At 43.4% G+C, this 27,856-nt stretch overlaps 1 protein-coding gene across 5 annotated transcripts in view; it reads right to left on the bottom strand.

Moving 5' to 3' along the window:
- The window catches only part of GBF1 (golgi brefeldin A resistant guanine nucleotide exchange factor 1), a 109,594-nt gene that overhangs the window by 10,395 nt on the left and 71,343 nt on the right, over positions 1-27,856 (bottom strand). For 2 of the 5 annotated variants that reach the window (XM_015244645.3, XM_006210473.3), the window contains exons 4-24: positions 20,079-20,210; positions 15,624-15,742; positions 14,989-15,097; positions 14,420-14,480; positions 13,082-13,136; positions 9,278-9,425; positions 8,723-8,946; positions 8,035-8,203; positions 7,223-7,434; positions 6,784-6,882; positions 5,994-6,188; positions 5,593-5,782; positions 4,861-5,001; positions 4,457-4,545; positions 3,339-3,541; positions 2,739-2,862; positions 2,305-2,430; positions 1,955-2,037; positions 1,048-1,284; positions 691-784; positions 147-323 (exon numbers count right to left, since the gene is read on the bottom strand). In XM_015244645.3, the coding sequence (XP_015100131.1) occupies positions 147-323; positions 691-784; positions 1,048-1,284; positions 1,955-2,037; positions 2,305-2,430; positions 2,739-2,862; positions 3,339-3,541; positions 4,457-4,545; positions 4,861-5,001; positions 5,593-5,782; positions 5,994-6,188; positions 6,784-6,882; positions 7,223-7,434; positions 8,035-8,203; positions 8,723-8,946; positions 9,278-9,425; positions 13,082-13,136; positions 14,420-14,480; positions 14,989-15,097; positions 15,624-15,742; positions 20,079-20,210 (2,987 nt within the window). Of the gene's footprint in view, positions 1-146; positions 324-690; positions 785-1,047; positions 1,285-1,954; positions 2,038-2,304; positions 2,431-2,738; positions 2,863-3,338; positions 3,542-4,456; positions 4,546-4,860; positions 5,002-5,592; positions 5,783-5,993; positions 6,189-6,783; positions 6,883-7,222; positions 7,435-8,034; positions 8,204-8,722; positions 8,947-9,277; positions 9,426-12,269; positions 12,369-13,081; positions 13,137-14,419; positions 14,481-14,988; positions 15,098-15,623; positions 15,743-20,078; positions 20,211-27,856 lie in introns of all 5 variants that reach the window. The other 3 variants (XM_006210472.3, XM_006210474.3, XM_031682697.2) reach the window with 2 other exon arrangements.

Here is a 27,856-nt window from a genome sequence, read left to right as displayed (position 1 = left end):
TCTGTGGTTTTACATTTGAGGTGTTGCCAATAAGTTTCAGCAGGCATCAGGCCCAGTGCTGTTCTCAACCAGTTCTATATACAGACAGTACATAACCGTGGAGTGCTTGCCTTATTGTTACTGATTAGTCTCCTACCAAGAATTACCTCCACCATAGCCTTGGGTAGCAGCTGGGCTCGGAAGAGCTGCAGCATGGCCTCCATGATATTCTTCCAGCCCTCCCTCAGGATGTCACCATGACGATGGGCCAAATGGAATACTGTCCTGGCTGCAATGTGGGCTTTAGGATTGCTTCCAAACACACTGGGCAGGTTCTCAACAGACTGGAAAAGAAGATGAGAAGATGCTTAGGGGCTGGCAAATGTCTTGAAAGGTGATTCTCTTAGGCCTCTACCTCTGGTTCCCCAAGGGTCCTTCTGCTAAGTTCTGCTTCACTCCCCCATAATACTGGTGGGAAGGGCTAACTTGGTTAAGGCCTTCCCCATTATTTCATCTCCTCTCTCATCCCCAGTATATGAGGTGACACTCTTCTCATGCTAGTGTGTGTCAAACAGAAATGGCTGAAGCTCTACTGCAGTTGAGGGGGATTGAGAGAATATGCTGAGGGAAACCAATTTCACAGATAAGGGCAGATCTAAAAGAGAGGTCCTCCCCTGGAAGTCGAAGTACACAGTTCCTGTCCCTGCTCACCTCACTGCTGAGCGCTGTGAATTTGCATAGAGAGATGATGAGATTGTCAAACACATCACTGAGGCCATAGTGGGCGGAGATCATGGCGCACTTCCTGCAACGTCACACACCAGAAACAGTCACTGGAAAGCCAGGCAGCCCTTCCAAGTCCTTGAGGGATTCTTCCCTAATCAGTCCCAGGAAGAAATCTTTTACTCTTGAGTTTGTGTAAGTCTGAGCTTTGCCAAACTTCAGCCTCCCTCTAAAAACTCAGAAGGAACCCCATTCTATGGAAAATAAGGGTAGAGGTCAGAGAGGCATGGAGGAAACTCAGAGAGGTGAGAGAGGAGATCAAGACCAAAGTCAAACCCCAGCTACCTGAAGCCTGAGATGGCTTTCTGGATGATTGTCTCCTCAAGGCTTTTGTCAAAGACATAAGAGAGAGCAGCAATAGTGGGGCCCCAAGTCATGGTGAAGAGATCAAGATCGTAGCTGCCAGAAGGCACACGCAGGAATATGCCCTCTGGGGTGGCACCTCGATGAAGCAGCACATTCCATACATAATTCTCCCGAACCAAGCCTGTTTGCTCCTCAGGCATCACAATTTCCTCATTCCTGTCAGGAGGTAATGGAAGGAATACATACACTGCTGTGAACCTGGCTGGTTACAAGCTAGGACAAGGGGCTTTGCCCATTACTGGCACTTTCCATCAATAAAAGGCCATAAAAACTGCAGCTCAGTGGTCTGCTTCCCCCTGACCAGTAGTATGAGGGAAGTATCCCATAATCTCCAAGCTCTATCTCTAAATGGGCCTTTGGTTCTGTAGTAAAATCTCATATTCTTTCTGGGTATAAAAGGATGAATAATTCTATCTTTTCTGATTTACAGTAAAAACCTAAATGTCCTATATTTGACCTCTGACCCAAACCCCTCACCCTCCAGCACCCATCCTGGTTTGTTTTTGTTTTTGTTTTTGTTTTTTACCAGACTGCATCTTGTAAGCTAGACAGGAAAACCCACTGCTCTGGGTTCGGAAAATGGGGCCATGACACTCCCCTTAGTAGAGGCAGTTTGGATCCTAGCTCAGAGTACTAGAATTCCAGTACTGTTCAGGATTCTTTAAGGAATAAATGAGTTGAGGGAGAGGGTGCTGCCCAGCTAAATTGTGAGGCTAAATCCAGGGCATGAGTCATTGCAGTCTGATGTGACTCTCTCAAATCTGGAAAAGGAAGCAGAGTGCTTACTGTTAACAGAGATGCTACACCATTCTCCCCACATACTCACTTGATGGCATGGTACATGTCCTCTAGGATGTCTTGCTCAAAGTCTTTGCCTCCATTCACACCTTTTAGGTTTTTTCGAAACTCCTAGAAATAGGGCAGTAAACTTTTTACCCCATGTGTCAATGCTGAAGCCCCACCCAAGGAACTCCTGGGTCTGTGCTAAACAGGACTTAGGAAACAGTAAGTGGAAGAATCCATCTCCCTACCCGAGTTCCTATTCTGGATTGGCCAGCCCTCTCTGACTCCTTGGACAGAACATTGCCTATTGTGCCCACTGGAAATCCTATGTCTTTCCTGCTACCTCCAAAGCTGTGCTGGATCTTCTCTGCCTTGGCTGAGATCCACGCTTACCTCCAGGGTCATGGGTGCATTCTGTTTCCGAACGTTGTGGTTGTGCTGGTCAGTATTAAGCATGATGACAGCATAGGCCAGGGCAAAGCAGGCATCACTATTGGCAAATGGGGAGCCATTACAATTCTGAAAAAGCAAAGACCCCACCTATGTCAATGTCCTTCTCTGGCCAATCAAACCCTTACTACCAACTGACTGGTCAATGCTGGTACGAAGGGAAGGTACCAGCCAGAAAGCAGCACATCTCTTGCCAACTCCTTAAAGAAACCTGGCCCTTCCCTGGAAAGCTCATTGATGTTGCTCTCAGCCTTCTCAGGAGATAGTAACTGGGTCCTTCAGTTGGTTGCTCCAACTGGTACTGGGTTGGAGCCATTGGAAACCCTTAGTCAAATTAACTTGGGATGCTAGGCTCAGCCCCTGCCACTCAAACTCACCCTCCAATGTTCTGTGAATGCCTCTAGCAACCTCTGGATGACTGGTGCTTCCCCAGGCAAGCGGAAGGCTTCCAAGTAGAGACGGAGAGCTTCGTCCAGCCGCAGACCCTGAAAGCTGAAGGTGCTACAGGGATAGAAAGAAGGATGAAAGGCTTAAAATATGTAAGCTGCAAATTGTGGGCACTCTCTTGAGCCACAGTCCCTCTAAGCTTTTCCTACTGCAAGAGGAGGCTGAGGTCTCTAGCAAAGGGAGCTATCGCCTGGTCATCTCTAACACAGAACCAGAATTTGACAACTCCTAACCATAGTACTTTTTACATCAGCATTTTCTTGCCAAAAACCTCATCCGTTGAAACCCAGAATCTACCCTGCACTCAGGAACACTGCTCCACCCCTTTGCAATGCTCTCTATGTAGAATGAAATGGTTTCCAAAGCTATCTTGCTGGAGACCTCTTTCAGATTCAACAAATACAAATCAGGAGAGTGGAGAGGAAGAATGTGTGACCTGGGTCACCAGCTAGAACTAATACTGCTTTGAAGGAGTCTGTCCCCCCAGACTGATCATCAACTATGTCCCACATTTCTTGCAGCTTCCTCACCTCACAAAGCTCTCCAACAGGTCAATGTTTTTGCGGTCACTCACAAACTCTCCAATCATTTTCTTGTCCAGCCGAGGGTTCTCTCGCAGCCACTGGGCTACCTCTGTGTTGTTCATTGGGATGGTGAGGAGGCCTTTTTCCTGCAGAAACTGGATCCCCTTCTTTGGTTTCTGGTTGAACTGCTCTGTGCCAGTGATCAGCAGCTGCAGGAGAAATACGAGAGGTGTCAAAAGCTGCTCTGCCTCTAAACCAGACAAGGCCAGACCTCCATCATTGTCCACAGCTGGTCACCTAACAAGCTCCTAGGACATCGTTCTAAGTCACTCTAGAACTAAGGCTGCATCATATTGGCCCCTAGCCTTCCCTGATCTCCATAATTAACTAGAATTGGTTGAGGAGCTCCTTTTCACTCCTTTTCTGAGTGCTGATGATACATAGCACACTCCTCCAACTTGGAAAAAAAAAAGTAGAAGAAAGAGACTAGAGAAAGTTATCGTCTCTCTCCAGTTTTATTGCCATCCCTGGTATGTGTTTACAGTTTAGTTTGTATCCCCCTTCTTTCTTTGGTTTCCTAGCTCTTGAAGTCCCTGGGGTTTGAAGAACAAGATGAACTAATTGTGATGAAAACAACTTTTTGACCGTCTAATCACAGCCCTGCAATCAAGGCCATACATAAACCAGTCATTTAGGCTGGCCTTAAGAGGAAGAAAGGGTTAAAGAGAAGATTTTCTTTGTGTTAAAAAACCAAAAAGCAGAGTTATTTGAATTTTACTAAAGCTCCAGAATAAATGTCAATTCCCTTTTATTGCCAACTGTCACCCCAGGGCTTGAGATGACCAATAACCTCCAGTGACCCACAGGAAACCAGTTCCCAGGGCTCTTGTCACCACCAGTAACACTTGGCTCTCAGATAGGGCCAGGAGCACATAATAGAATATGACTGATTACATGGCTTAGGAGTAAGGGAAGACCTTCAAAGGAGACTGGGGGTTTGGTGAAGTCCCAGCAAGCCGAAAGACTAGTCAGAATGAGACGCTCTCTCATTCTCTGAGACAGAAACCCTACAAAGAACACTCAGAGGTGGGCAGAGGCTAAGCTCTGGGAATATCTATATATACCTTCTTTTTGTTCTTAATTTCAGTCAGTTCCCGTGGATCTGGCAGGAGACAGGAAAATCGAGGTGGTTTCCGGGTAAACTTTTTGTCAGCTAGGAAAAAGAGAGGGAAAAACCAGTAAGATTCTTTTACCAGGATAATGACTTTTGGAAGGTTGCTGATATACTCTCTAGTGAAAAAGGAAGATGCCTCAGAAAACTTCTTGTCCTTATCAGTCTTCCACTTCCCTACAAGTCCTACCTTCCAGAGCTCCAAATGTTTTCTTTCCTGTGTCTGGGTTTAAAGGCATGGTAAACAGCCAAGTTTCACTCAGGTACTGCCCTAGGGTGTTCCTGCTCCCTTCCCCTCTGTTCTCCACCAGGCCCTCTAGTTGAGGGAGCTTAGGATCATGGACATCCAGTACCCACCCCCAGAGTCACCAGCTTCCTCCAGATCACTGCATCCTGGTTTTCCATGTTCTGCTGGCAGCCACCCTCCACCTGGCAGATTCAGGCCTGTGATGTCTGGGGCGACACCTACAGATTTCCCATCGCTGGCTGCTCTCTCAGCTATAAGAGAGAAGAAGATAAGTGAAGGCTTATGGTGAAGGAGTATGCAGGCAGAGCTGCAAGAGAATTGAGTCTTAGGCCAAGGAGACCTGCATGTTTGTACATAGGTCACCAGCCCTGAATAGGACAAACCCAAGCCCAAATAAGTAGGCACTGTCTCAGGCCAAACATTTGATTCTATAATTTAATAAAGAGCTTACCCAGTCACTTTCCCTGATCTTCTACAACCTCAATCTCAAGGAGAAGTTAGAGAAGATTAATTAGAGTAGAGGCAGACATTGGAGGTGGGAAAAGGTAGGGCCTGGATATTTTAGGGACAGAAGTCCTATATCCTTTAATCTATGTTCTCTTTTCTCCCCATAAAGAAATAATAATTATGTTTGAAAAAAAAAAAGCTAAAGTGTGGGAGAGGAAAAAGGGAGAAGTCCATGAGTCCTGCCTGGCCTATCATTCGAATCACCAAACCTCGGAAAAATACAGAATTAGGAATACTTCAAAGGAAGTGAAATAAGGGTAGGCAAAAGAATTCAGTGAGTAGAGAAAGGATAAACATAGAACCCTGGGATCCTCAAAGAAAGAAATGCCTCTCACTATCATTGGCTTCTCGAGTGCCATCTATTGCTTCATAGCCAGGTCTGGCTGCCTCTTTCTTCTCTTGCTGGGTAAGGTTGTTGAGAACTTTGGCCTGGCAGTGGGCCTCAGTGCTGTCAATCACTGTCAACAGGGCATCAAGAGACAACAGGTGTGTTGTATAGAGCTGACCAGACACAGGGAAGGCATTCTGGAAAGTAAACAGATACAGTAAACTTGAGGTTAGAATACTTCTCCAAAAATCCTAAAATCGCCTATAACTTTCATATTGCCTTAGGATGCCCTTCTGCTTGTTCCCCAACTCTAAAGTATTTCCCTCTCTGTATGTAGCATCCTCATTACCACCAGAGAGACTTTCTTAATACAGCCTTCTTCTAGAGGCCAGTAATAATACTCAGCACCTTGGACAGCAGCTTGGTGAGATCTTCAAAGAGGTTGGAACAGTAGTAGTCACAATCATAGTTGATATAGAGCTCAGTGACAAAGCTGGGGATGTGCCAGAGCTGCACAATGGCCTCCAGTGCCATCTCCTTCATCTCATAAGGCATCTTGGGGTTCTCCACAGTGATGATCTCCATGAGCTTTTTGATGTACATCTGACAATAATCCAGTAATTGCCATTTGGGGGGTGGAAAGGGTTCAAGATAGGAAGAGACAAATTGGACAGGAAAAACATTAAACAGGAAGCAGACACCTAGCCAAGAGGCATGTATTAAGAGACACATAAAGGTATTCCATCCCCTAAATACATCTTCCTCTTTGGTCTTCATGTTGGAGGAGGCCTGGGTCTCTACCTCATGCTTGACTGAAAACAAGGAGCCTATTGCCCTTTTCGTGCTCACTATGTTTGCCTGATCTGGTCCTATTCAGAGTTCACTCTTGCAATTTAGTAGCAAAGCTAGTTTGACTTGCCTGCTTGTATTGCAAAAGAACTGCAGGCAGAAGAGCTGTACGCATTCATGGTGAGGTTACCTGCTAGTCCTCATATTTGGGTTCTCCCATTTTATAGCCAGCCAGTTTTCCCTGGGCTCCTTGTAATTTCTCCACTAAAGAGGACAGCCAATGAACCGGAGGCTAAAAGCACTCTCCTAAGAAGCTGCTAAATCCCACCCCTGCAGCAAGACAGAGCTGATTCTAATGAAGGTGTCATGCATCTTCCTATTTGTTTTCTTTCAGGTTCAAGAAACTCACCTCCAGTTGGAACTTGAGGTGCTCCCTCATGCTCTCAAACAGTAGGAAGCATACCCGCAAGGAAGCAGCATAAAGGTTCAGTCGCTCTACGCTGAGTAGCTGGAGATCACAGTAGGATGGACCATTAGGTTTCTGAATCTGACTATGGCCCAACCAAGAGAAAGGCAGCAGAGCAAACTGTGGGGAGTTGCTACTAAGGTCCTGTGCTTTGAGGGAACTCTATATCTAGCCATTTCTGTTTCCCTTTGGCTGCCAGAGTCCCTGGGGAACTACTGGAGTCCTGCTGACTATGACTACTGATCAACAGGGGAGGAAGGTTCTTTCCTGGGTTTTATACTCTTTGCACAAATCAGCCAAACCTCCCTGTGCTCCCATGACCCTTAAGAGACTCTGAAAAAAAAGCCAGGAGCTGGGACCCCTTCTAGAAATCCAATCTTACCTGGAATAAGTGGCGGCACATCTCATCCTTGATGAGGCCCAAGAGGGTTTGGCACTGGGCTACAGGGGCTGACTCAAGAGCCACTGTCAGCAAATGCAGTCCCATGTGGATCATAACCTCTGAGTTGTGGCGGTCATGTGGGTTGGTGAGGGAGATGAGGAAGCGGAAGAGCTCACGGATGCAGGGAAGACCATAGGGGACCAAAGCTGTGCCTGGGAAAGGCCAGGAAGGAAGTGGGACTGCTAAGACTGCTAACTGGCTTGACTGCTTGGCGTAGCCAGCCCTCCATTATATAGGGATTTCAGGTAAGTGATTCTCTTCAGAAAAAAAAAAAAGTTTTTTTCTGGGGAAGTAGGGAGACTTGTCTCACTTTCTAAAAAAATTTATTATTTTTTTTACATATATATATTTTTTTTTGCAGGGGGAGGTAATTAGGTTTATTTTTAGAGGAGGTACTGGGGATTGAACCCAGGACCTCGTGCATGCTAAGCATGAGCTCTACCACTTGAGCTATGCCCTCCCACTTTGTCTCACTCATTATAGGCAATCAAAATTACTGATCCCACTTTTCTGTTAAAAGTCCCAAGCTTTCTATTCTTCCCTTTCACTTCCTATTGTCCATCAAACTCCTTCTCTGTAAGTTAGGGAAAGGTTCTATCCTATAGTCCTCTGGCTTGATTCAATTTCCTGACTAGAAAATGGCCTAGGTCTTGAACCAGCAGACATTGTGGGTCTACGATGGTCTAGGCTCAGGCAGCTTAGTGGATAGGATGGGGGAAGGTGAACAGGCAAGCCTGCCTGAGAGTACGCACCTTCTTTCTGAGAGGACTGTGTAAAGCGCACGCCCCGGGGATTGACGTAATCCATATCATGGACAGAGGCAGAGTCAGAGTGGTCAGCCGGGGATGTGCACTCCTCTAATACTTCAGGTATGGATTCCACGGATACTGATTGGGCCTTTTCCACATGGGCCCCTTCCTGCTATGAGCGGTAGGAGGGGGATATAGGAAAAGGGATGAAGCAAGAGCAACTTGGAACATACTTCCCTGAAATATCCATCCTCCAAGTGTCTCTAATGGACCGCAGGTGCAGGGCAAGCTCAGTGGGCTATGAATCTACGCAAGATGGCTCAGGGCAGAAGTATGATGAAGGACTCAGAAAACAACACCTGAGGCATCATTGACCTACAGTTATTAGAAGCCCAGAGGCAACAGAGGCCCTCAGGCGCTTGGAATTTAGATCATTACCATCCAGAAAAAGCCATGAGCTGCATCCTCACCTTTTCCACGTACTGCCTATGTGCACAACTTGAAAATCCCATGAGCTACCTCTCACAGTGAGTTGTGCTGTGGTTTTTCTAGATGCACAGCTAATTCTAGGAAACAGGGAAGAACCCCCCACCCCAACCTTATTTTGAGCCAAGGCCGGGACAAAGGATCCAAAGGATCAAGCCAATTCCCACAGTAGACTGGACAGGGGCCTTAGAAATCAAAGCTATACCTGGGGGTCAGATTGCTCAGGAACCCCTAGCTCGCTGCTGCCAGGCTCTGCAACTGAGCTGTACCCTGGAGAGCCAGGTTGCTCCAGGTCAGTGAGGTCCTCTTTGGAGGTGGTCTGGGAGGAGAACTCTAGGCCACTGTCGGTAGAGGGGCTGACCACTGCTGAGGCAGCTTCTGAACTTGCAGAGGAGATGGGAGTGGGCACATCAATGAAGGGCATGCTACCTGCCAAGCAAAGTAAGTGAAGCTTGAAGAAGAGAGACTTTGTGGGAAACATATACCCTCCACAGTACTGGGTTTTTTTCCGTCCTAAACTGCATATTGATTTCTGCATTTGCTGGGCTAAAGCAGTCAGAGTCCCACTGGAAGAATAACCTTAAGTCACTGCAGAATTGCCAAATGGTCACAGTCTGATATGATCTGGAGTTTTCCCTTTTTGTTCTCAGCATAAAGACCAAAGCTGCTCCATTGATTGGTCTGCAGTATCAAAATTCCTGAGAGGAAGGAGCTTTTTTCTTATTCATTCTAATCAGAAGCAGCAGCTCAGGGTACTCACCAGTGAGGTTAGAGGATAAGGTGGTTCCATTGGGGGTGGGCAGCTCTGAACCTGGTGTGACTTTGGTCATATGGCGTGGGGGCCGGGGGGATCTCTTCTGTTTCTTCCACTTGGATGAATCACTCATGCCTCCCGCTCTCATTTTCAGCTGGAAATATCACACCTCATTAGCACTGGTATTCAAATTAAGACTCTATCCCTAGAAATCTCCCTTCCTTTAGTCCTACTGGTCCCTAGAAGACAGTCTATACCCTGCATCTGTGACAAAGTAAGAATCTAGACCATCAGAGCACATACCTACTCCCCTAACTGGCCTTCTACATTTGCCACTTTAAAGGTCAGCCTGGGACCCTCCATGTGGAAGGTGACATTCTGTTTTTAGGCTGGCCATAGATAAGGCCAGTCCTCACACATCACTTCACTCTTGAATCATGGGTGCCAATCCTGAATCCTGCAGATGGTGCCTCACCCTCTGGCAGACAGGGTAAGGGCAGGGGGTCCTTGCTTGAAATTTCAGATTCAGGCCCTAGACCCCTGGGCTCTCCTCCTCAACCACCTGCAGAGCAGCTGCCTACTCCTAGTTCTTATCCAATAATGAGAGTATACTCCTCCCTATCCAGACTTTTAGGGTTCCTATTACTTTGTGAACTGGGCCTACATCTTAACTATACCCCTTACTCTGGAATGTCTACATCAAGTTGGTCAAAGATTCGTTCTTTGGAATTAAGAAAGGAGTGGCATCCCAGCTGATTTGTGGAGGTAAGGACAGAAGGTCATGTCATGTTGCTAATCTGCTCTGCTGCTCCCAATTTTGGTGTGTCAATAAGACCTTCTGTCCTTTTCACTGTTGGTCTTTCTAGATGCAACTTTGTTTTCAGATGGTAAGGCTACTGATTTCTTGGACTCTTGCTCTATTCCATTTCCCTTTCTCTTGTATTTTTATCTCTCCTGTAGCTTCCTTTTAGTCACAAAGGAAAATCTCTATCATTTGTTGACTACTTTAAGGTGTATGTTTTCATGCATTTTCTCCACCCTAAGTTTACAGCTATTTTGTTTAGGCCCATTTCATTTTCTTAATCCTGATGCCTTCTCAGTTAGGGTTTGAATCCAGAGAGTAGAAACACTTCCTCCCTGCCTCTTTCTAAAGGCTAGCCGACTATACCATATTATCCTTGGCCTGTCCAATTCCATCTGATATTTGAGGAATAGGACCCCCTTCCTCAACCTCCCCCAAGCTCTCCAGTAACCTCTGATCCCTTGCTTAGAAACCATATAATTCTTCCTTCTCTACCCATAGTTTCATCCATAAAGGAGAGAGGCCCAACAGCTGAGCCCCACCCCCAGCTCTTAGTAACACAGCAACAGCCTCATATTGGATTTACACTTTTAGTCCCTGTATCTCCAGAATTCCTGCAATTATATGTCTAGAATAGAGCTTCAAGTGTTCTGAGCACTATGGTTAAGTAGGAACCAGGATGCTCCCTCCAGGAACCACGGTAGCCCATCTGGATCAAACTCACGGTAAAAAAAAAAAAAAGTTCTGAGGGGTAAGAGTCAGTCAAACATGCAGATAAGCAAGAAGTCCAAGAGATCAATGAGGAAAAACAGGAATCTCCTGGCTTTAACTAGAAACTGTCACTGAGCTCCAAAAAGTGCTAACATCTGGGTGGACTTTGGTGAGGTATCTTTTCTCTCCAGATGGCCCCCCACCAATTATAGGAATTCTAGGTAGCCCTACTTCCACTGAGAAACCAGTCATTGAGATTCCTTCCCACACTAGGGTCAGTCCTTCCTGTTTCCTTCTCTATCCTCTGCAACAGTAGTTCTAACTTGATCATTTCAACGAATGTTCTTTGCCTCTTGGCTGGAGAAGGAGCCGAGAGGCTGCCAGTTCTCAGTCCTTAGAAAGTATAGCTGTGTTCCCTATCCTAAGGTCCTAAGGCAGGTAGGCGAGCAGTTTATGAAACTCTACATCACCTTATCCTTGTAATTCTCTATTTCTAAAGGCCAATATACGCTGTACAAAGAAAGGGCAGGTCCTAGGTTAATAATCATGGCAAAATGCTGGGTAGCTACTGAAGAGAGCTGCAACTTAAAACTAGGCAAGCACACAAATGAAACTTGAGACAAGGCATGCAAAGAGAACACAGGCCTATGGACTGTCTAGTGTACACACACACACACACACACACACACACACACACACACACACAGACTCACAGTTCTTTTTATCTTCATTGACCTGGATGTCCACAGCCACACCTCTAGCATGCACCCTTCTGTGATAGACAGCCTACATAACCCATATCCCTTCTCTCTCTCTTCTTCCCAAAGCAGGGATATGGGGATTAGGGTAATCTCTAGCTTGCACCTCTAAGTTCCCATACATTTTTACTTTTAAAAGACAAAGGGCATCTTTGCAGATCCCAAAGTATTCCCAGTGTCCAGGGCTATCCTGGCACCTGGCTCTTTTCCACCTATCTAGAGTCCTAAAACTGAGAATGACCCTTTAGTGGTAACCAAGAGAAAAAAAAAAAAAAAGTCCCCAACTAGATCGGCTACCCTTTCTCTCAAAACCAAGTTCAGGTATTCAGACAGAGTCAAAGGACTGTGCTTAAGCTTTCTGTGCCAGCTCTGAGACAGGGAGAGGATAAAAGAGGGAAGGGTTTTATCTGAAGGTCCCTCATAGTCCCTCTAGAAATGGTAGACATTAAGCCTCCCCACAAGATGTCAGCAGGACCCAGGCTCTCTATCTAGGCTTACTACATGATGTATCACCAGTTCAAGGCTTTCTTCTGCCTCCAGGCAGCCAGATGCCCCAGAATTCCCAACACTGCAAAGTTACGAACACATGCAACTCTTCCAAAGCCGTGCTGTTACTAGGGAGGGGTGAATTGTGCTCTACACAGTGGAAATGGGACCCAGATGTTACATATAAAAAATAAACATTTAAATAAATGAATAAAAAGGGTAGAGGGAGAGGGAGAGAGACCTTGAGGTTCTTAAAGAGTAGTACCCTCTCTAACTGGTTCAGGGCTTTGGTCTGCTCCCCACTACTTAGCTCCAGTTTGTTGAGGAGACATGGAGAAATCTGTGAAAGACAGGCAAACGAACGATTTAAACAGAGTGAAATAAACTGAGACACAAGCCAACAGGGCAAAGGGCAGGAATGGGGATGGATGGCAGGGGAAAGGGGAAGGTCAGGTGCATGCACCAAACAGCCAAGGGTCATCTCCATGGGCAGAACCTCTCAGGGCTGCAAGCAGAATCCTCATCAGAGGCCTGTGAAGTCCAGGGCTTTAGTTCAAGATAGAAAGAGGGCATTCTTCTGACACCATTCTTCTTCTAGCAGTTTGAGAACCTTCTGATTTGGAGTCAGGCTTAATTTATCTCATCAACAGAGACTAGCCCAAGCATAAACTCAGTCTAATCCAGCATTAGAGTGGGATTTGAAGTATAGCGTCTCTAGGCCTCCTACCTGCTGACAAGGCTGGGCCCTGAGGGGATGGCAGGACTTTCACCTTTATCAACATACATTTTTAGCCCAGTCTGTTGTTTCCATGAAGGACTGGCTCACCAGCTTACATGGAAGGTCAACAAAGATAGGCTCGAAAGGAGAAGTTGGGGAAGGAGAGGTACCTGGGAAAGAATAAATTTCTTGCTACAGGAGTGATAGCTTTTTCTGGATTCCAACCTGACCTGTCTAAGCAAAAGCATGTTTTTGCTAAGCAAGGGTATCCAGGAAAATCCCCATAGCATGGAATTTGGGAGATCAAAGTTTGGATGAGGGACAGCATGTCATACCTTCTTCATGTTGGTCCCCACATAGTTCTTGGGTTCTTCTTTAAACTGAGGTAACCTGTAAGATAGAAAAATCCCGTGGACTGTAATTAGGGATAACAACAAATCTTCCCCTCCACATTAGCCACAGCCCAAAGATGCTCTGGGTCAGAGCACGCTCTATCTCTTAGGAAAAGCTAGGAAGAGAAGCAGGCTAATTTCACCCTTTTCAGAGCTTTATCAAAGAACCACAGGAATTGAGCAACATATGACACAGACACTTTCTTAAAAAGAAGGTAGTCATCAGGGAAAGGTGACTAAGTACCCTCGGATGACAGAGGCTCTTTTTGTCTTCAAATTGATTCCTCCCACTTGGCAAGTATTGCTGAAAATCATGAGATGGGGAGAGGGCAGTCTATCAAAACCCCAGGAGACTGGGCATAGTCTGAGAACTAAAAGACAGGTTGCAGTTTTGAAACCAGTAAATTTGAACCCGAGAAGAAACAATCTGCAGCAGGGACCAGGGGCCAATCAAGTCTGTAAATAAGGATTATTATTTATAGATCTGATCTATAATCAGATCTGATTATTTATAGATCTGATTTAACAATCTGGGATTTATAAATCCCAGGGGGAAGTTTTTTGGTTTTTTTGTTCTAAAAAAATAGACTATTTTTAAGAACAACCTTAGGTTCACAGCAAAACTGAGTGAAAGGTACAGTGATTTCCCATATAAGCCCTGCCCCATGTCTAACTTCTCCTATTGCCAATATCCCCTAGGGAAGGCTGTAAAGCCCTCGCCTCAGCTCTTCTCAAAGTCTATCGAAAGGAAGTGTAGAATACAGGGTGTTAGGCACAGTATGAATAGGTCTCCTAGACCCTACATTGAGGGCCTTGACGAGGGTAACCAACAGTTTTGGTTTGTGGGGATGTGGGACTTTCAGTGTTAAAACTGGGACAGTCGGGCAAACCAGGATTGTTGGTCACCCTAGCCTTGGTCCTTCCTCACAGAAATCAGGCTGAGCTCTGGGAGCTCAGCAACCTGTTCCAGGCTCCCTTGAGTTTGGCTTCCTCTCTGGGTTCCCTTCCCAGCTGCTGCCTGCACAGAAACAGACACAAGTTTGGGAAGCATAAGATCTGTCAGCCTAGATCAAATAACCCTCTGTCTCCCCCTGAGGCCAAGCCAGCTCCCTCCTCCTCCTTTTATCGGTAACCCTGGGCCCAGAGAACCACCCTCATCCATAATCTCAGTGGCCTCTGATGTGGCTGTGGGGTTGGCCAAGTCCCTGAAGTGGCTGTGTGGAAGCAGGCAGGCTCAAGAGGCCCGGGCAGCCGGGCTGAAGCAAACAGCAGCAGGTTTACCTTGTGAAGAGCAGCTGCACCATGTCTACGAGAGTGTGCTCTGCGGATTTTCTCAATAACTCTGCACAGGCAAAAACAAATAACACAGGTGTCATTACTTGCCGTGCTATTATCAGGAGGCTTCTCAGAGCAGACTCCCCTCCAAACCTTGTTTACTAAGGATTATGCCAAACTTATTAAAACCAGCTCTAGCTCAGCCTGGCAGTCATAACCTCACTGGCCCACTAGATGGCACTACTGAGTCAGGAAAAAAAGGGGTGCAGTGATGTGTTCTCAGGAGTTGCAGACGGGTGTCAATCCTAGAAACCCCAAGGGAGGAAAGTTTGGTGGGCTGAGTCAGTCTGAGATCTATCCCAGTTCCTGCCCTGGCACGAAGAGCTAAGGTCTCTGTTCTAGCTGTACAACAAATAGTCAAGTACAGAGACGTTTAGACTCCTCTGGCTCCACAAGGTAGGTGATGGAGAAGCCATGAGTTTTCCATCTCTCTGAGGTTCAGAGACAGCATCCTGTATTCATACTCACAGATCCTGGCCCCAGGAATGGTGAAGGGCCCATATTCAAGCACCTACCACTGAGCCTCATTTCAAAGCAGATCCGGAAGCAAGACTGCATGATCTCACACACAGATTCATTGGTTAGGTGGGCACCCACTGGAGTTAGCAAAAGAGTCCGCAGCACCTACCAGGAAGAAAGAGGAGGTACTGTGATAAACAAGGCAGGCTGGTTGAAGAAGGGTATACCTGAGGGGAGAGAAGCTGGCTCCTGTTTCCCTAGTATCCTACAGAAGCACTCAGGGGTGAGAAAGAGGTTAGCAAGAATGCTGATCTTGCTTCAGTTTGGTAGGGGGGTCTTCCAGGAGCTTGTCTTGGGAACTGTCTTTACTCTGCATGACCGCGACATAGTTCAGCACTCATTCCAGCCCTAGCCCAGGAGCCTAACAGATGGATGGCACAGATATAGTCTGTCAGAGGTACAAGTGTATTAAAGGTTCTGGTATTTGATATCAATTCATTTAAAGTTTTTAATTAGTTTCCTTAGAAAAAGCTTTTACTTTGGGTACCAGAGCCGCTTGTTTGGAAACAAAGTAGCTCCCTAAGCCCCAGTGGAGTCAAAACACAGCTTCACGCTGCCAGCAGACTCGGGTAAGTAGAGCCAGCAGCACCAGCTCCTGGCCATTTGCCTAATTGCTCTTCCCCTCATTTACCTGAAGGATTTTCATCAGGACAACCTCATCGCTGGCAGGATCCGTGCCCACAAAACGGGCGTGGGTGACAGCATCTGCCATGTTCTCCATGCCCTCTGCTGTGCCCTCATGAGTGGGATCTGCTCCAGTGAAAAAGGAAAGACTAAATGATGTTCAGAGGAAAGACAGAAAAGGCAAGACATCCTGTCTCAGGACTCTTTTGAGAGACTTTGGTTTTCTCCTCTCCAATTTCCTAACCTAGCTTCTTGAGCTAGCTGAGAATTTTTGCCCATAAACTGCTTTAATGAGCTTCTCAACACAAACTACTGTGTGGAACAGTGGTTCTCAAACTTAAAACATGTATCAGAATCACTTGGAGGGCTTGTTAAAAATACAAATCGCTTGACCCACTCCCAAAATTTTTCGATTTAGTAGGCCTAGAGTGTGGCCTTAGAATTTGCATTTTAAACAAGATCCCAGGTAAAGTTAATGCTGCTGGCCAGGGGACCACACTTTGGGAATCACTGGTGTAAAGCTACTCATTTCACAGAGGAAGGGCATGGAAATTTAAGTTTTTGGCCCAGAGAAAGGGCCAAGTAGGGCCAGAGCTTTGAATGCTAAGACTGCAGCCTTCCTCTTTTCATGTGTTATTTTTCAACACATCTCATTGCTTTTGGAATTCTGTGCTCAGGTGCAACTAAGGTAGGGGAGTGGGGAATAAACAGTCACTGCTGCCAATACTTATATCTGGGTGCCCCATTATAGCAAATCAGAGACCTCTTCCAACTTTAATTCCATTCTTATTTACAACAGTGTGACACGAACAAGAATCCTGTCACTAGCTTAACTAAAGACGAAGGAGAGATAAAGGACAAACTAAACAGGACAGGAGGCTGGCTAACTGGGAAGTAGGAGGGAGGGAGACTTTCATCTGTGAATAAGAAGAGAGTGGAGAAGCTAGTTCTGCCAACCAACACTATGCTGAAAGCTAACACAAATGTTGCCAAGGGGACAACTCTGCTCCCATTCATAAGTTAAATATCCACAAGAGTAGCCAAAGAAGTGGCCCCATCAAGACCTACAAGGGTCCTGCAGAACTGCCTAGACTGTCCTTGAAAGGGAAGCATAAGTAGGAAAAAAAGGTAGGGACATGACAAAGCTTTGTGAGTGACAGAGAAAGATGCTCCAGAAGTGGCATGGTATAATGTAGAAGTACCTCCTACTTTTAAGTGCAGGAATTAGAAGAAATTCTTACCATTTTCTTATTCCTGGTACCTGAAGTTAATGGATTTCCTAAACATGAAGCTCAGGGGGTAGCTGAGAAACCAGAATAGTTATCTTCCAACAATGAGCCAGAAAACTTTCATTAATTGTGCGTGGTTTTCATCTTTCTCTTCTGTCCTGGTTAGTCTCTGACACCTAGTCAAAGACTCTGTTCTATTTACTGCATGTCTCTATTCCAGCATCATAAGTGGTGACTTTAGAGGTCATGTAGAAGGAAGCCAATTTCATGATGATATACAGTGACCCAGCTCCTTCTATCACCCCAGCTCTCCATGTTTCTCCCACTCAACACAGAAAATCCTATATTCTCAAAGCCCTTGCCTGAGTCCTCTCTCTCACAGCCCTGCCTAACATTCAGGTCCTTATGGTCCACAGAAGGACCTTTCCTTGCTCGGGAAATCTAGGTCCTTCTCAGTGTTATGTGGTGCTTCAGAGCTCCCAGTGAATGGCAGCCTTGCTCCCACCTCACAAACTCCTGGGGGGGCCCATTTCTTCCCATCTTTCAGTAATCTCCCTTGTTGAAGTAGTTTAAGCTCTACTGATCTTTTTGTAGCTCTTATCCCCTGAGCTTGAATGAACCAGCAAAGTTAATTTTCTAAAAAGGTAGGTAAGAGTGACAGGTCCTTAGAACCACAGGCAGGGCCCAGCAAGCCAAGCAATCAACGGCACAAATCCTGGCCTGGCAGCTGTGTGGTGCCAAACAAAAGGCTGGTCTTTGGAGTAGGACCTAAAATAATCCTAGAACCCTTGAGTCACAGGATTGAGGGGTAGAGGGCAGTTCCTTACAGAGGGGCAGCCTAAACAAAAGGCTGGCTCACTTAGCAGACCTTGTCTTTCCCAGGGTCCCTTCTCTAGAATGTCTTCCTTTTCGGGCCACTCTGGGGAAGGCTGCAGGGAAATTTGCCAATCTCATCTTCTTTGCTGTCTGGCTTTCATACGCTCCTTCCTGCTCCTTTTCTCAGGCCTACTGCAATCACCACCTCCAGCATTCTCTTTTCCCACTACAGGAAACTCCAATGACCAGCTGGCCTGAGGTCTCCGATGACCAGCTTGTCTGCCAAGTCGAGGAAGGGGAGAGGGTAACACTGACAAAAGAGCAAAGGGAAAAGGCACAGAGGGCAGCTGGAGGCCGTGAAGAGAGATGGCCTGCAGGTGGTGCTCAAGGTAAGGGTGTAAGTAGCTGGGCCTGATTTTTGCTAGGGAAAGGTCTGAAGTTAGGACGAGGGTGACTGGAAAGGCTGATGCACCTATTCAGAACCTAGCTGGCACCCAGGATTCCTGTTCAGGATCCTGAACACTTCAGCTAAGCAAATCCAACTTTTTAGAAAAGACAAAGGATTTTCTTGCCTTGAACTGAAGGCCATTTTCCTTTCTGGCTAGCTACAGCCTGAGCTGCTCTTTTCTTGTCTCCCTACTTAGAAACAAGGACAGCTGCCTGTTTACTATGCCCCTCACCCTTGCAAATGGGCAGGCAATAGGGGAAAAGGAATTCAGGATCTTGAGTGACAAGACCAACTAAAAAGGAATCTAAAAAAGACACCATAAACAAATTCAGAGATAAACAATCAACTGCAAAAAATATTTAGGCTAGACTGGGAGAAAATATTTGTAATGCTATGACAGACAATGGATCAATATCCTCACTATACAAAGAACTCCTACAAATTGATAAGCAAAACAAAAACAACTCAATAAAATAATAGGCAAAGAAGAAGAAATTCAAATGTTCAACCTTAAAGATATAAAATCAATAAAATACCAGTTTTCACCCACTAAATTAGCACAAATAAAGAATACCAATAATATTCAGTGCTGGTGACATGGTGGGGAATTGGAAACTCTCAAACTTTACTGTTGGAAGTGCAAACGATACAATCTTTTGGGCATGCAAACTGGTAGTACCTATAAAAATGTAATTTGAACATTATAGATTTAATCCAGAAATTTCAAGTATAGGAATCTATCACACAAAAGGAAAAATTGATAAATAAAGTCATATGAACAAGGATGCTTACTTCAGCATTATTTATAATGGCTCAAAATAAGAAACAATGTAAATATTAAATATTACTCAATAAGAGAATGATTAAATAAATTGTATTCTATCTATACTATGAAAATTACACAGCTACCAAAAAGAAAAAAATCTTAACAGGGGCTGAGGGGAGGGGGAAATAGTGTATTATTGCTCAATGGTTAGAATTTCTTTTTTGGTGTGATGAAAAAGTTCAAGAAACAGATGGTGGTGATAGTTGCACAACACTGCAAATGTAATTAATACCACTGAATTACATACTAAAAAAATGATTAAAATGGCATTTTTATTATGTATATTTTATCACAATTAAAAAAGAATATACAAACTCCCAGTTATAAGATTAATGAGTTTTGGGGATGTTGTGTACAGCATGGGGACTACAGTTAACAATATTGTGGTGTATATTTGAAAATTGCTAAGACAGTAGATCTTAAAAGATCTCATCACAAGAAAAAAATTTGTAACTATGTGAGGTGATGGATTTAACAAAACTTATTATGCAATAATTTTCCAGCATATATTAAACTAATACAATGTTCTATGTCAATTATATCTCAATGAAACTAGGGGAAAGAATAAATGAGATGGATAATTATATCATACATACCTTTCTAAGTTAATACTATTAAGTGAAAAAAGAAAACATGTAAGCACATAATCCTATTTTTCTTTTTTTAAAAAGGTGGGACTTTATGTGTATTTATATACATGTAGAAAAAGAAACAGAAAGAATCCAACCTGTTAACATTATTTACCTAAAGAACGAGGTGGACCATTGAGAAAGATAGTGACCATTAACTTTTCTTTTAGACACCCATTCACTGTTTATCTTCTTAACATAGCATGCATTATATTTTTTAAAATAACCTTAAAAATAAACCAAACCAAATCAAACATCCAAAGACACTATACCCTTACCTCCCAAAGCATAAAGAAACCAGAGTCCTAAGGAAATCTCCCCTCACTCCCTACTCTGTACAACCTGAGTCAAGTAGCGTGATGAATAATCAATAACAATCCTATTTCTCTACTGTAAGGAAATAGCTGGCTGGGAAGAACTTTCCAGCATCACCAGCTCATTGCCTAGAGCCTGACCACCCCAGGAGAGGCAGGAAATTAAGAGCTGTGGTCATCCACAAAGCCTGAGCTCTTACCTATGAGCGCATAGGACAGGAACTTATTGACAGAGGTCAGTGCTAGTCCAGTGATAGGGCCAGTGGTATCTTCGGAGCGAATTACTTCCAGAAACGGACGAAGGAACACATTGGGCTCAATTTCTGAGAGTTCTGTAAGAAAAGAAATGAGAAAATGAAGAGATGCCATTTTACAAAAAGCTAGACCCTAGAAAAAGGCCCTTTTTATCTATACCATGAGGCTAGAGTTCTTAGCTGCTGGAACAATCTTACTCCATGTGGATTACTTTGAATCAAATCCTAGACACTACGTCATTTTATCTGTAAAATTTTTAGTATGTAGCTCTAAAGGATTAAAAAGCTTTAAAAAAAATCACAGTATCATTACCATGCTTTAAAATTAAAAATAAAATGAGTAAGATGGTTAATTTTATGTTTTATATATTTAAACGTATTTAACCACAATTTTAAAAATTAACAATAATTATTTAATATCATCAAATATTGCTGGGTCAATTTCCGATGTCCATTTCATCACGCTCTCTAGTAATACAGAGGTAAACCTCATCTTAAGTACTGCCAACATGGGCAAATAGATTCCAGAATGAGCTGCTCTCTATGTCTATGTCTATGCTGTTACAAAGATAAAGAGATGTTAGAGATAAAGAATGCAGCACATCACAGGAAGGTGAGGGGGAACCTTGAGGTTTATAGTCCCTTGCTGAAAAATAACCTTAAAAAGAACAAAAGGCTGTGTAGTCCCTACTTGTGGAGGCAGTCTGTAACCTTGTAAGGTCCTCACCACTCTCTAGCCTCCTTTCTATCTACAGTAAGCAGACGGCTAACTGCCCTGAGATGAAGGGGCAATTCATAATCTTTATTTTACAGATGTGAAAAATAAAGCTCAAATAAGACACATGATTGGTCCCAAATCACACAGCTAATAAGAAGCAGTGCTGGGATTTGAACTCAGTCTATACATACGGTTCCAAAACCTGTAAAACCATTACATCTATTCTACCTAATTAACAGCACATACTCCTGAATTTAGAAGGTTTCATTCCAGGTCTAAGAAGCTACTCTTCTCTGGACCTGCTCCCTACCCTACTCTGCCCAGAGCTGAATTTGTTTTTCTAGAGTCGGCTGTGCTTTCATCTCTAACAGACCAGCCACCTAAAAGGCTTCCTAAATAGGCCAGAAAGATTTGGGGACATGGTAGGGGGCTGCCCCACCTTTAGAGACAAAAGGAAGCTGGGTTTCCTAAGCACTTTCATTTTCATGCAAATACAGGGAGCTTCCCACTCAATTCCTATCACCCTCCTCACTGGGTAAACAGTCCCTGGGCCCGGCTGCTCCTCAGATTAATGCTTTAATTAATTGGCAGATTGGGTAGCATTTTCCAAGCTTGTCTCTACAGTGATCACATCAGCTGTATAAAACCTGCTTCTCATCCCCCACTACCCCCACCTAGAGATCTACAGTCTGAAGGAAAAAAACCTAAAGAAAAACCTTTCTGTGTGTGTAAGGTGGTAGAAGGTTGAGATGAAAGGAACAGAAATATTTGGAAAAACTAAAACGCATAAAGTACTTTTAAAAAGCTTATTAAAAAACTTACAGTCCCTTAGTCTTGCTGCTTTAGGAACACAACTACATTACATATGATTTGGTGTGTCATTAAAAAAAATAGTCATGTTTGGTATATTTGAGATAGGAAAGTCTAGACTGAAAAAAAAAATCTTTGAGAGGTGGTATAGGGAACAGATTTTCTAAGCATTCAACCCAGTTGCTACAAATATACTAGCTTCATGTCTTCATGGTGAAGGACTAGGGCAATTTTACAGCCATGGTTTGAAACTTCCAGAGCCACATGCATTCTGCCTTTTTTGGTTTGTTTAATTTTGTAAAACTGACTATTTTTGAGTTCTATAAATTTCAACACACACACAGATCTCTGTAACCACTATGGCAGTTTCAGTGCTCCAGAAAACTCCCTCTGTTATTCCTTTGTAGTCACACCCTCCCCAGGCCCCTAACCCCTGTCAACCACTGATCTATTCTCCATCACCACAGTTTTATTATAAAGGTCATATAAATGGAATCATACAGTATGCAACATTTTGAGACTGATTTCTTTCACTCTACATGATACCTTTGAGATTCGTCCAAACTGCTGCATAGATCAATAATTTGCTCCCTTTTGATTGCCGAGTAGTATTCCATTATATGTCTGTACCACAGTTTGTTTATCCATCCATTCACTAGCTGAAGGACATTTGGCATCTCCAGTTTGGAGCACTTATGAATAGAGCTGCTATAAACATCTGTGTACAGGCTTTTGTGTGAAGAACACTGGTTTTCATTTCTCTGGGATAAACACACAAGAGTGAGATTTCTGGTCAAAGGGTAAGTGTATGTTTAGCTTTTACAAGAAACTTGCCAAACTGTTTTCTGGAGTCTCTGCATTCACACCAACAATGAGAATTCTAGTTTTTCCACATCCTCTCCGGTGCTTGGTATTTTCATTTAAGCTATTCTAGTAGGTGTCTCCATGTGGTTTACATTTGCATTTCTCTAATGGCTGGTGACATCAAACACCTTTTTCACATGCTTATTTGCCATTCATGTATCCTTTCTTTCTCGTGACATATCTGTACGTATCTTTTTCCCATTTATTAAATGAATTGTTTTCTTACTATTGAGTATAGAGACTTAGAGAAGTCTATTCCAGATTCAAGTCCTTTATTACAATGACACTTATATAGTTATTTACAAATATTTTCTCCCAGTCTGTGGCTTGTTTTTTCAATCTCTTAACAGTATCTCCCATAGAGCAGACATTTTATTTTTGATGAAGTCCAGTGTACCAGTTTTTTCATTTTGTGCATAATGCTTTTGGTATCATATCTAAGCACTCTCCCAAGTCACAAAGATTTTTCCTATGTTTTCTTCTAAAAAATATGCAGATTTAGTCTTGTCATTTACGTCTATGCTCTATTTTGAGTTAAATTTTGTATAATATGTGAGGTTTAGATTGTGTTTCATTTTTGTTTTTGTTTCTGCATATGGATGCCCTATTGTTCCAACACCATTTATTGAAATTAATGTCTTTTTTGGTACTAAATTCTCCTTAGGACTGTATCTTATTTAGGAATGAAAGAGTTATGGAGGATTCTCTTCAGTTCCTCCTCTCCAGCAATCACCCTTGTTCTACTCCCTTGTTTGTTTCTGGGTCTTTCTGAATTTGGGTTTGTTTTTAATGCTATGTAATGGAACACTCATTATTTGTAAGTTGATTGAGCATAAAGTATTTCATTATAAAGTGGCCATCCATCACAAGGAGGCATGTGGGCTGTAAAAAACATTAACTGTGCACTCTGGGCTGGAATGCAACTTTACCAGAATAATGCAGCTTTTGTATTGTGTGCAGTTGGGATAAAATGAGAGACAGAGAGACAGATATTGTTGGGGGAACAGGTGTTGGCTGAACTGGGGTTCTGTCCCATGTTTTCTAAAGTTGTTTCCCAACCCTTTCAGGATTGCTTCTCTAGATCCAGCTGTCTTGAAGGTTCTCTGGCCACCTTTCAGAGCAGATAATAAGTGACTGACTTCTCAGAGTACTGCTGCTCCCATAAACTTTATTCTGCTCACAGACATGCCTTTAGAGGCAGCAATGCAAGTTGTTAGAGTACTTGTTCTGCCCTTATTGGTTGTTTTTGATGCCTTTATTTTTCTTGTCAGAAAAATGGGAAATATCCCTTATCATAAAGTTCTTGAGCCCATTAGCACAAAGGGTGGCTGAAGCAGAGTAAGATTCTTCAGTCTTAATGTGACTAAGAATTTACATGTAGCTGTAAAGAACATTTCCAGCTACTTGAGAAAGGTGAGTAAGTAGGATTCTGTACACTTAGGGAACAGGGAGAGTTGCTACCAGTCCCATAACTGAAACTCTTTAGGGATTCTCTTGTTCTTCTCCAAAAGCTTTGGCTATTGACCCTTTAGTCCTTTCCATCATCAACTGCTAATGTCAATTTAGAATTTAGTTCTTTTTTATTTCCTTTTACTTCCCTTCAGAGCCCCTAGAGGAGACCTGATAGGATGGTATTTGGTGATAAACCTCTAATTGTCTTTTCTTGCTGCCATTGAATAGTGAAATACTTTCCTAGACTACTAGAGGAATTTAGATTAAAAAAGTTGCTCCAAGTATGTAGTGACTGCATAAAACTGGGGTGAATGTCCTGTTTTAAAGTATTGCAACAGAAGTTTTTAATTTCTCCTGGGCTTTCAAATTGCCTGCTTAAGTTTTGACTTGGTCTTATACAATGAATACAGAAAACAGCAAGGCAGAGTAAAGGACCACAGCAGCTCTGGTTTGCCTGTGTGTTACAACCTAATTGCTTTCCTTTCAATATGTGCCAATTTCCTCTAGAAGGAAGAGAACTAGTGTTTAGAGTGGATACGCATCAAACTTACGCTCTCAGTAAGACAGATGGATCAGTCTGTCCTCGGGCCTCTGCGATATGTTTGAGGCTGGTCCCTATGGGCCTAATTTAGCCCTGCTGGCCTTGTTAAAGGGGCCTCACTCTTCCCTCTTGGATTAGGAGGAAACCTGGGCAAACCTGAAGCTTAATTTATATAGCAGTCCTAAAATCAATAACTAAGTGTTTAGTCATTGGTTAGGAAGAGGAAAGGTACGGAAGAAACTTCAATTCTAGGTTAGTTTTAAATTTTTATTTGCCATCCAAGTCAAATGCAGTTTAATATACCTAGTAGTAAACCTGGAGCAACAGCATGGTATAATAATAGTTAAGAACATAATCTATAACAGACCTGGATTTAAATTCTACCTCTTCCACTTAATGTGTGACCTTGGGTAAGTCACTTAACCTCTTAGATCTTGGTCTTCTTATCTGTAAAATGGGAACAGTAATACTATTTCTCAGGGTTATTAGGAGGATAAAATAATCTACATATGATAAGTAGTTTAGTAATCTCTAGCTGTTGCTGATGTCTGAGGCAAATTAAGGTTGTCCTGGGCAACAGACTGGGATTCTTTTAAGGGTGGTAGACAGCAGCTCCTAGCAGCAAGCTAACCTGGCTTATTTAGCAGGAATGCCCAAGGTGGAAAGCTTATTTCTCTTCCTGTCAGGATTATGTATCACAGTGGAGAAATCATGCAATAAACTATTTTCCCGTGGGTATGCTGCTTTTAAGTGCCTGTGTTATCTTCTGAAAGTGAAGGCTAAATCTGACCTCAAGCAGACCAGAGTGGTCCTACTCAACAAGGAGGAGATGGTAAAAGTGAGAATTTCAGGAGCAGATTTATGGAAAGCAGCCTGCTATTGGCTCTATATGCTGTTAGAGATTTCAATCTGAAAAAAAGTACATCTTTCTATCCTCTTCCTAAGGGGAGATGGACCTGCTATAGGCACAGAGGCCGCCAAGGTCCTGACAAGGTGTTTGAGCCAGAGAACATACATAAATGCCGAAAACCCTTTTCTTTTTGGTCATCTTGAACATTTGGGGCCCAGATATCTAGGGAGGAGGAGTTTTTATGTCATCGCTGGCTTATGTTGGGACCTCATGAACATGACCTTCTACAAATTACTTATCAAAGACAGCTTGGGGGAAATAAAAATTTTGATTTCTAATCCTCGGGATTTTCAAAATTTCAGTAAAACCCCAAGACGTGTAAGTTCATGAAATGCTTACTTATGTTTAATTAGAGTGAGAGTTAAGGTTTAGGTTTTTGATTCATAAAAACAGGTTGGGTTAGCCTTTGAGGGATAGATCAGTCTTAAAAATGAATATTTCTCAAAGAGTTTTTAAGGGATCAAGTGTTCAAAATAATTTGCCTTTCTTGATGTAAGGTGGTTGGTACCACTATCTCCTACTGGCGCTATGTGGACTCATGGACTCACTTTGTACCTAGATGCGGCAATGATTAAGCCATCACCATACTTTGTTTCTTAAAGGGTCATAATACCAAAGATAATCTCCTCAACCCCAACCCCTTAAGGCACCTTGAGAAACTAAACATTTGTTTAAGAATAGGAAGGAAACAGATCTGGGAAACTGTTGGGTGATAGCTGAAAAAAGAGGATGCAGTGTTAGGATCTCAGACAAATAAACTGGGCTTGCTTTCCCCTCAGGCGACCTTTGTAACAGGCTGTCTGCATTCATGTGCATTTACTCCCAAACTGTACTTTACGTTTAGAATAAGTTTTGGGGATTTAAAGGGAACCGTAAAGAATTTAGTTAAACTGTATACTACCACCACCATCTTCCCCAGGAAAACCCTGTGGATGAGGAAACAACAGCCCAAAGAAGTGAAATGTTTGCCCAAGGTCACATAATTAATGAGAGACGAAGACTGGGCCTAGTGCATTTCTTTTTTTCATTTCTCCTGTTCTATAGTGCAGGGTTGCAAAGGCTTGTCTGGGTTTGAACGTTAAGCCTGGACTAGGTTATTTCTTTAAGAGCTGCCCTTCGGCAGTCTTCTCTCAAGTCAGTTCCTGAAATCAAGCCTAATTCCCCACCTGACCATTCAAGGCTGGAAATAAAGGTGTGACAGATATTCCAGAGGTTTCTGGCTCCACCAAAGTTTGGTTTGGCTCATCCTCTGGACTACTACTCCTGATGTCCCCTAGTGACCAAAAAGAGCACAGCTCTTTCCTACTGAATTTACAGTATCTCATTTGCAGATCATTCTCAATCTTACTTCGACTTTTACAAGAAATATTCCAAGGTATAGCATAGTCAGAGAAGTAGAATATGAGGCCCTAACACTTTCTCCTAGAATGGAATGTGCAGGATAGACGATAAACCCAAAACCAAAAAGCTTTTTATGCTCAAGTAATTTTGTCTTGTGTCTCTGGATATAGAAATGTCAAGAGGAGTAAATGAATTAGACTTCTGTTTTTACCATGCTCTGATTTATTACTCTGCTATACATGATCTACTTTGTGAATGATGATATTCTGTCTTCAGGAACATAAGCCAAAATTTCCAGGATGAAGAGCTAGGACGGGAGCAGGCTGGTGACCCTCTAGAAAGCAAGATGGGAGAAGTAGGTTCTAAGGGCAAAAGGGTCGAGACAGGCATTTCTGAAGCCAAATGGTGTTGAAATAATATACCACAGGACTTTTTCCTTGTCAGCGTAATCCAATTGAGAATGCCCAACTGCCCCTGATAAGAGTCACTCAGGAGTAAAGAGCTTCGCTACCAGGGAAAGCAGCTTATGTGTGCATTTTGGCTCAGGAATGTGCCAGTCCATTGCTGGCCAAATGAGAAAAGGCTGCTGTGGGGTGGAGAACACAAGCCTCCTGGGAAGATGGTGACTACTCTCCTGTATGCTGAAAAGAGAGTGTTCCCTTTTGTCTAAGGGCAGTGCGTGATGCCACAAGTTGAGGTCTTTGATGTAGATTATTGGAGAGGGTGGCAGCTCTGATGTGAGAAGAGAAAATAATGTCATGATTCATCCCCTTTTGGACAGATCACCTCACCATCTGAGAAGAGTAGGGGGACATCTGCAGATTCTCAACCTGACTTTAGGCCAAATTGAGACTTCTCTGTTTTAATGTCATAATATAGGGAGTTGAGAGCCCTCTTCACTGATGTTGAGCAGAGTATGGGCAGAACACCACCAAGACATCTCTAAAAAGCTTCATTTTTCTTTGTGTTGAAGTGGCCTATGAGCTTTTCCAGAAATAGTTTAATAAATCTCGTTGTGATTATTCTTATTGGGCACTGACTAGCTAGAAGGTAGACCTGGATTTGATTTCAGAAGCAGGTGGCCTAGT

This window comes from Vicugna pacos, chromosome 11 (assembly GCF_048564905.1).
Source record: "Vicugna pacos chromosome 11, VicPac4, whole genome shotgun sequence".
In the NCBI taxonomy this organism is placed as follows: domain Eukaryota; kingdom Metazoa; phylum Chordata; class Mammalia; order Artiodactyla; family Camelidae; genus Vicugna; species Vicugna pacos.
Note: the sequence above shows the minus strand (reverse complement) of the source record. Positions and strands in the feature narration are given on the sequence as shown.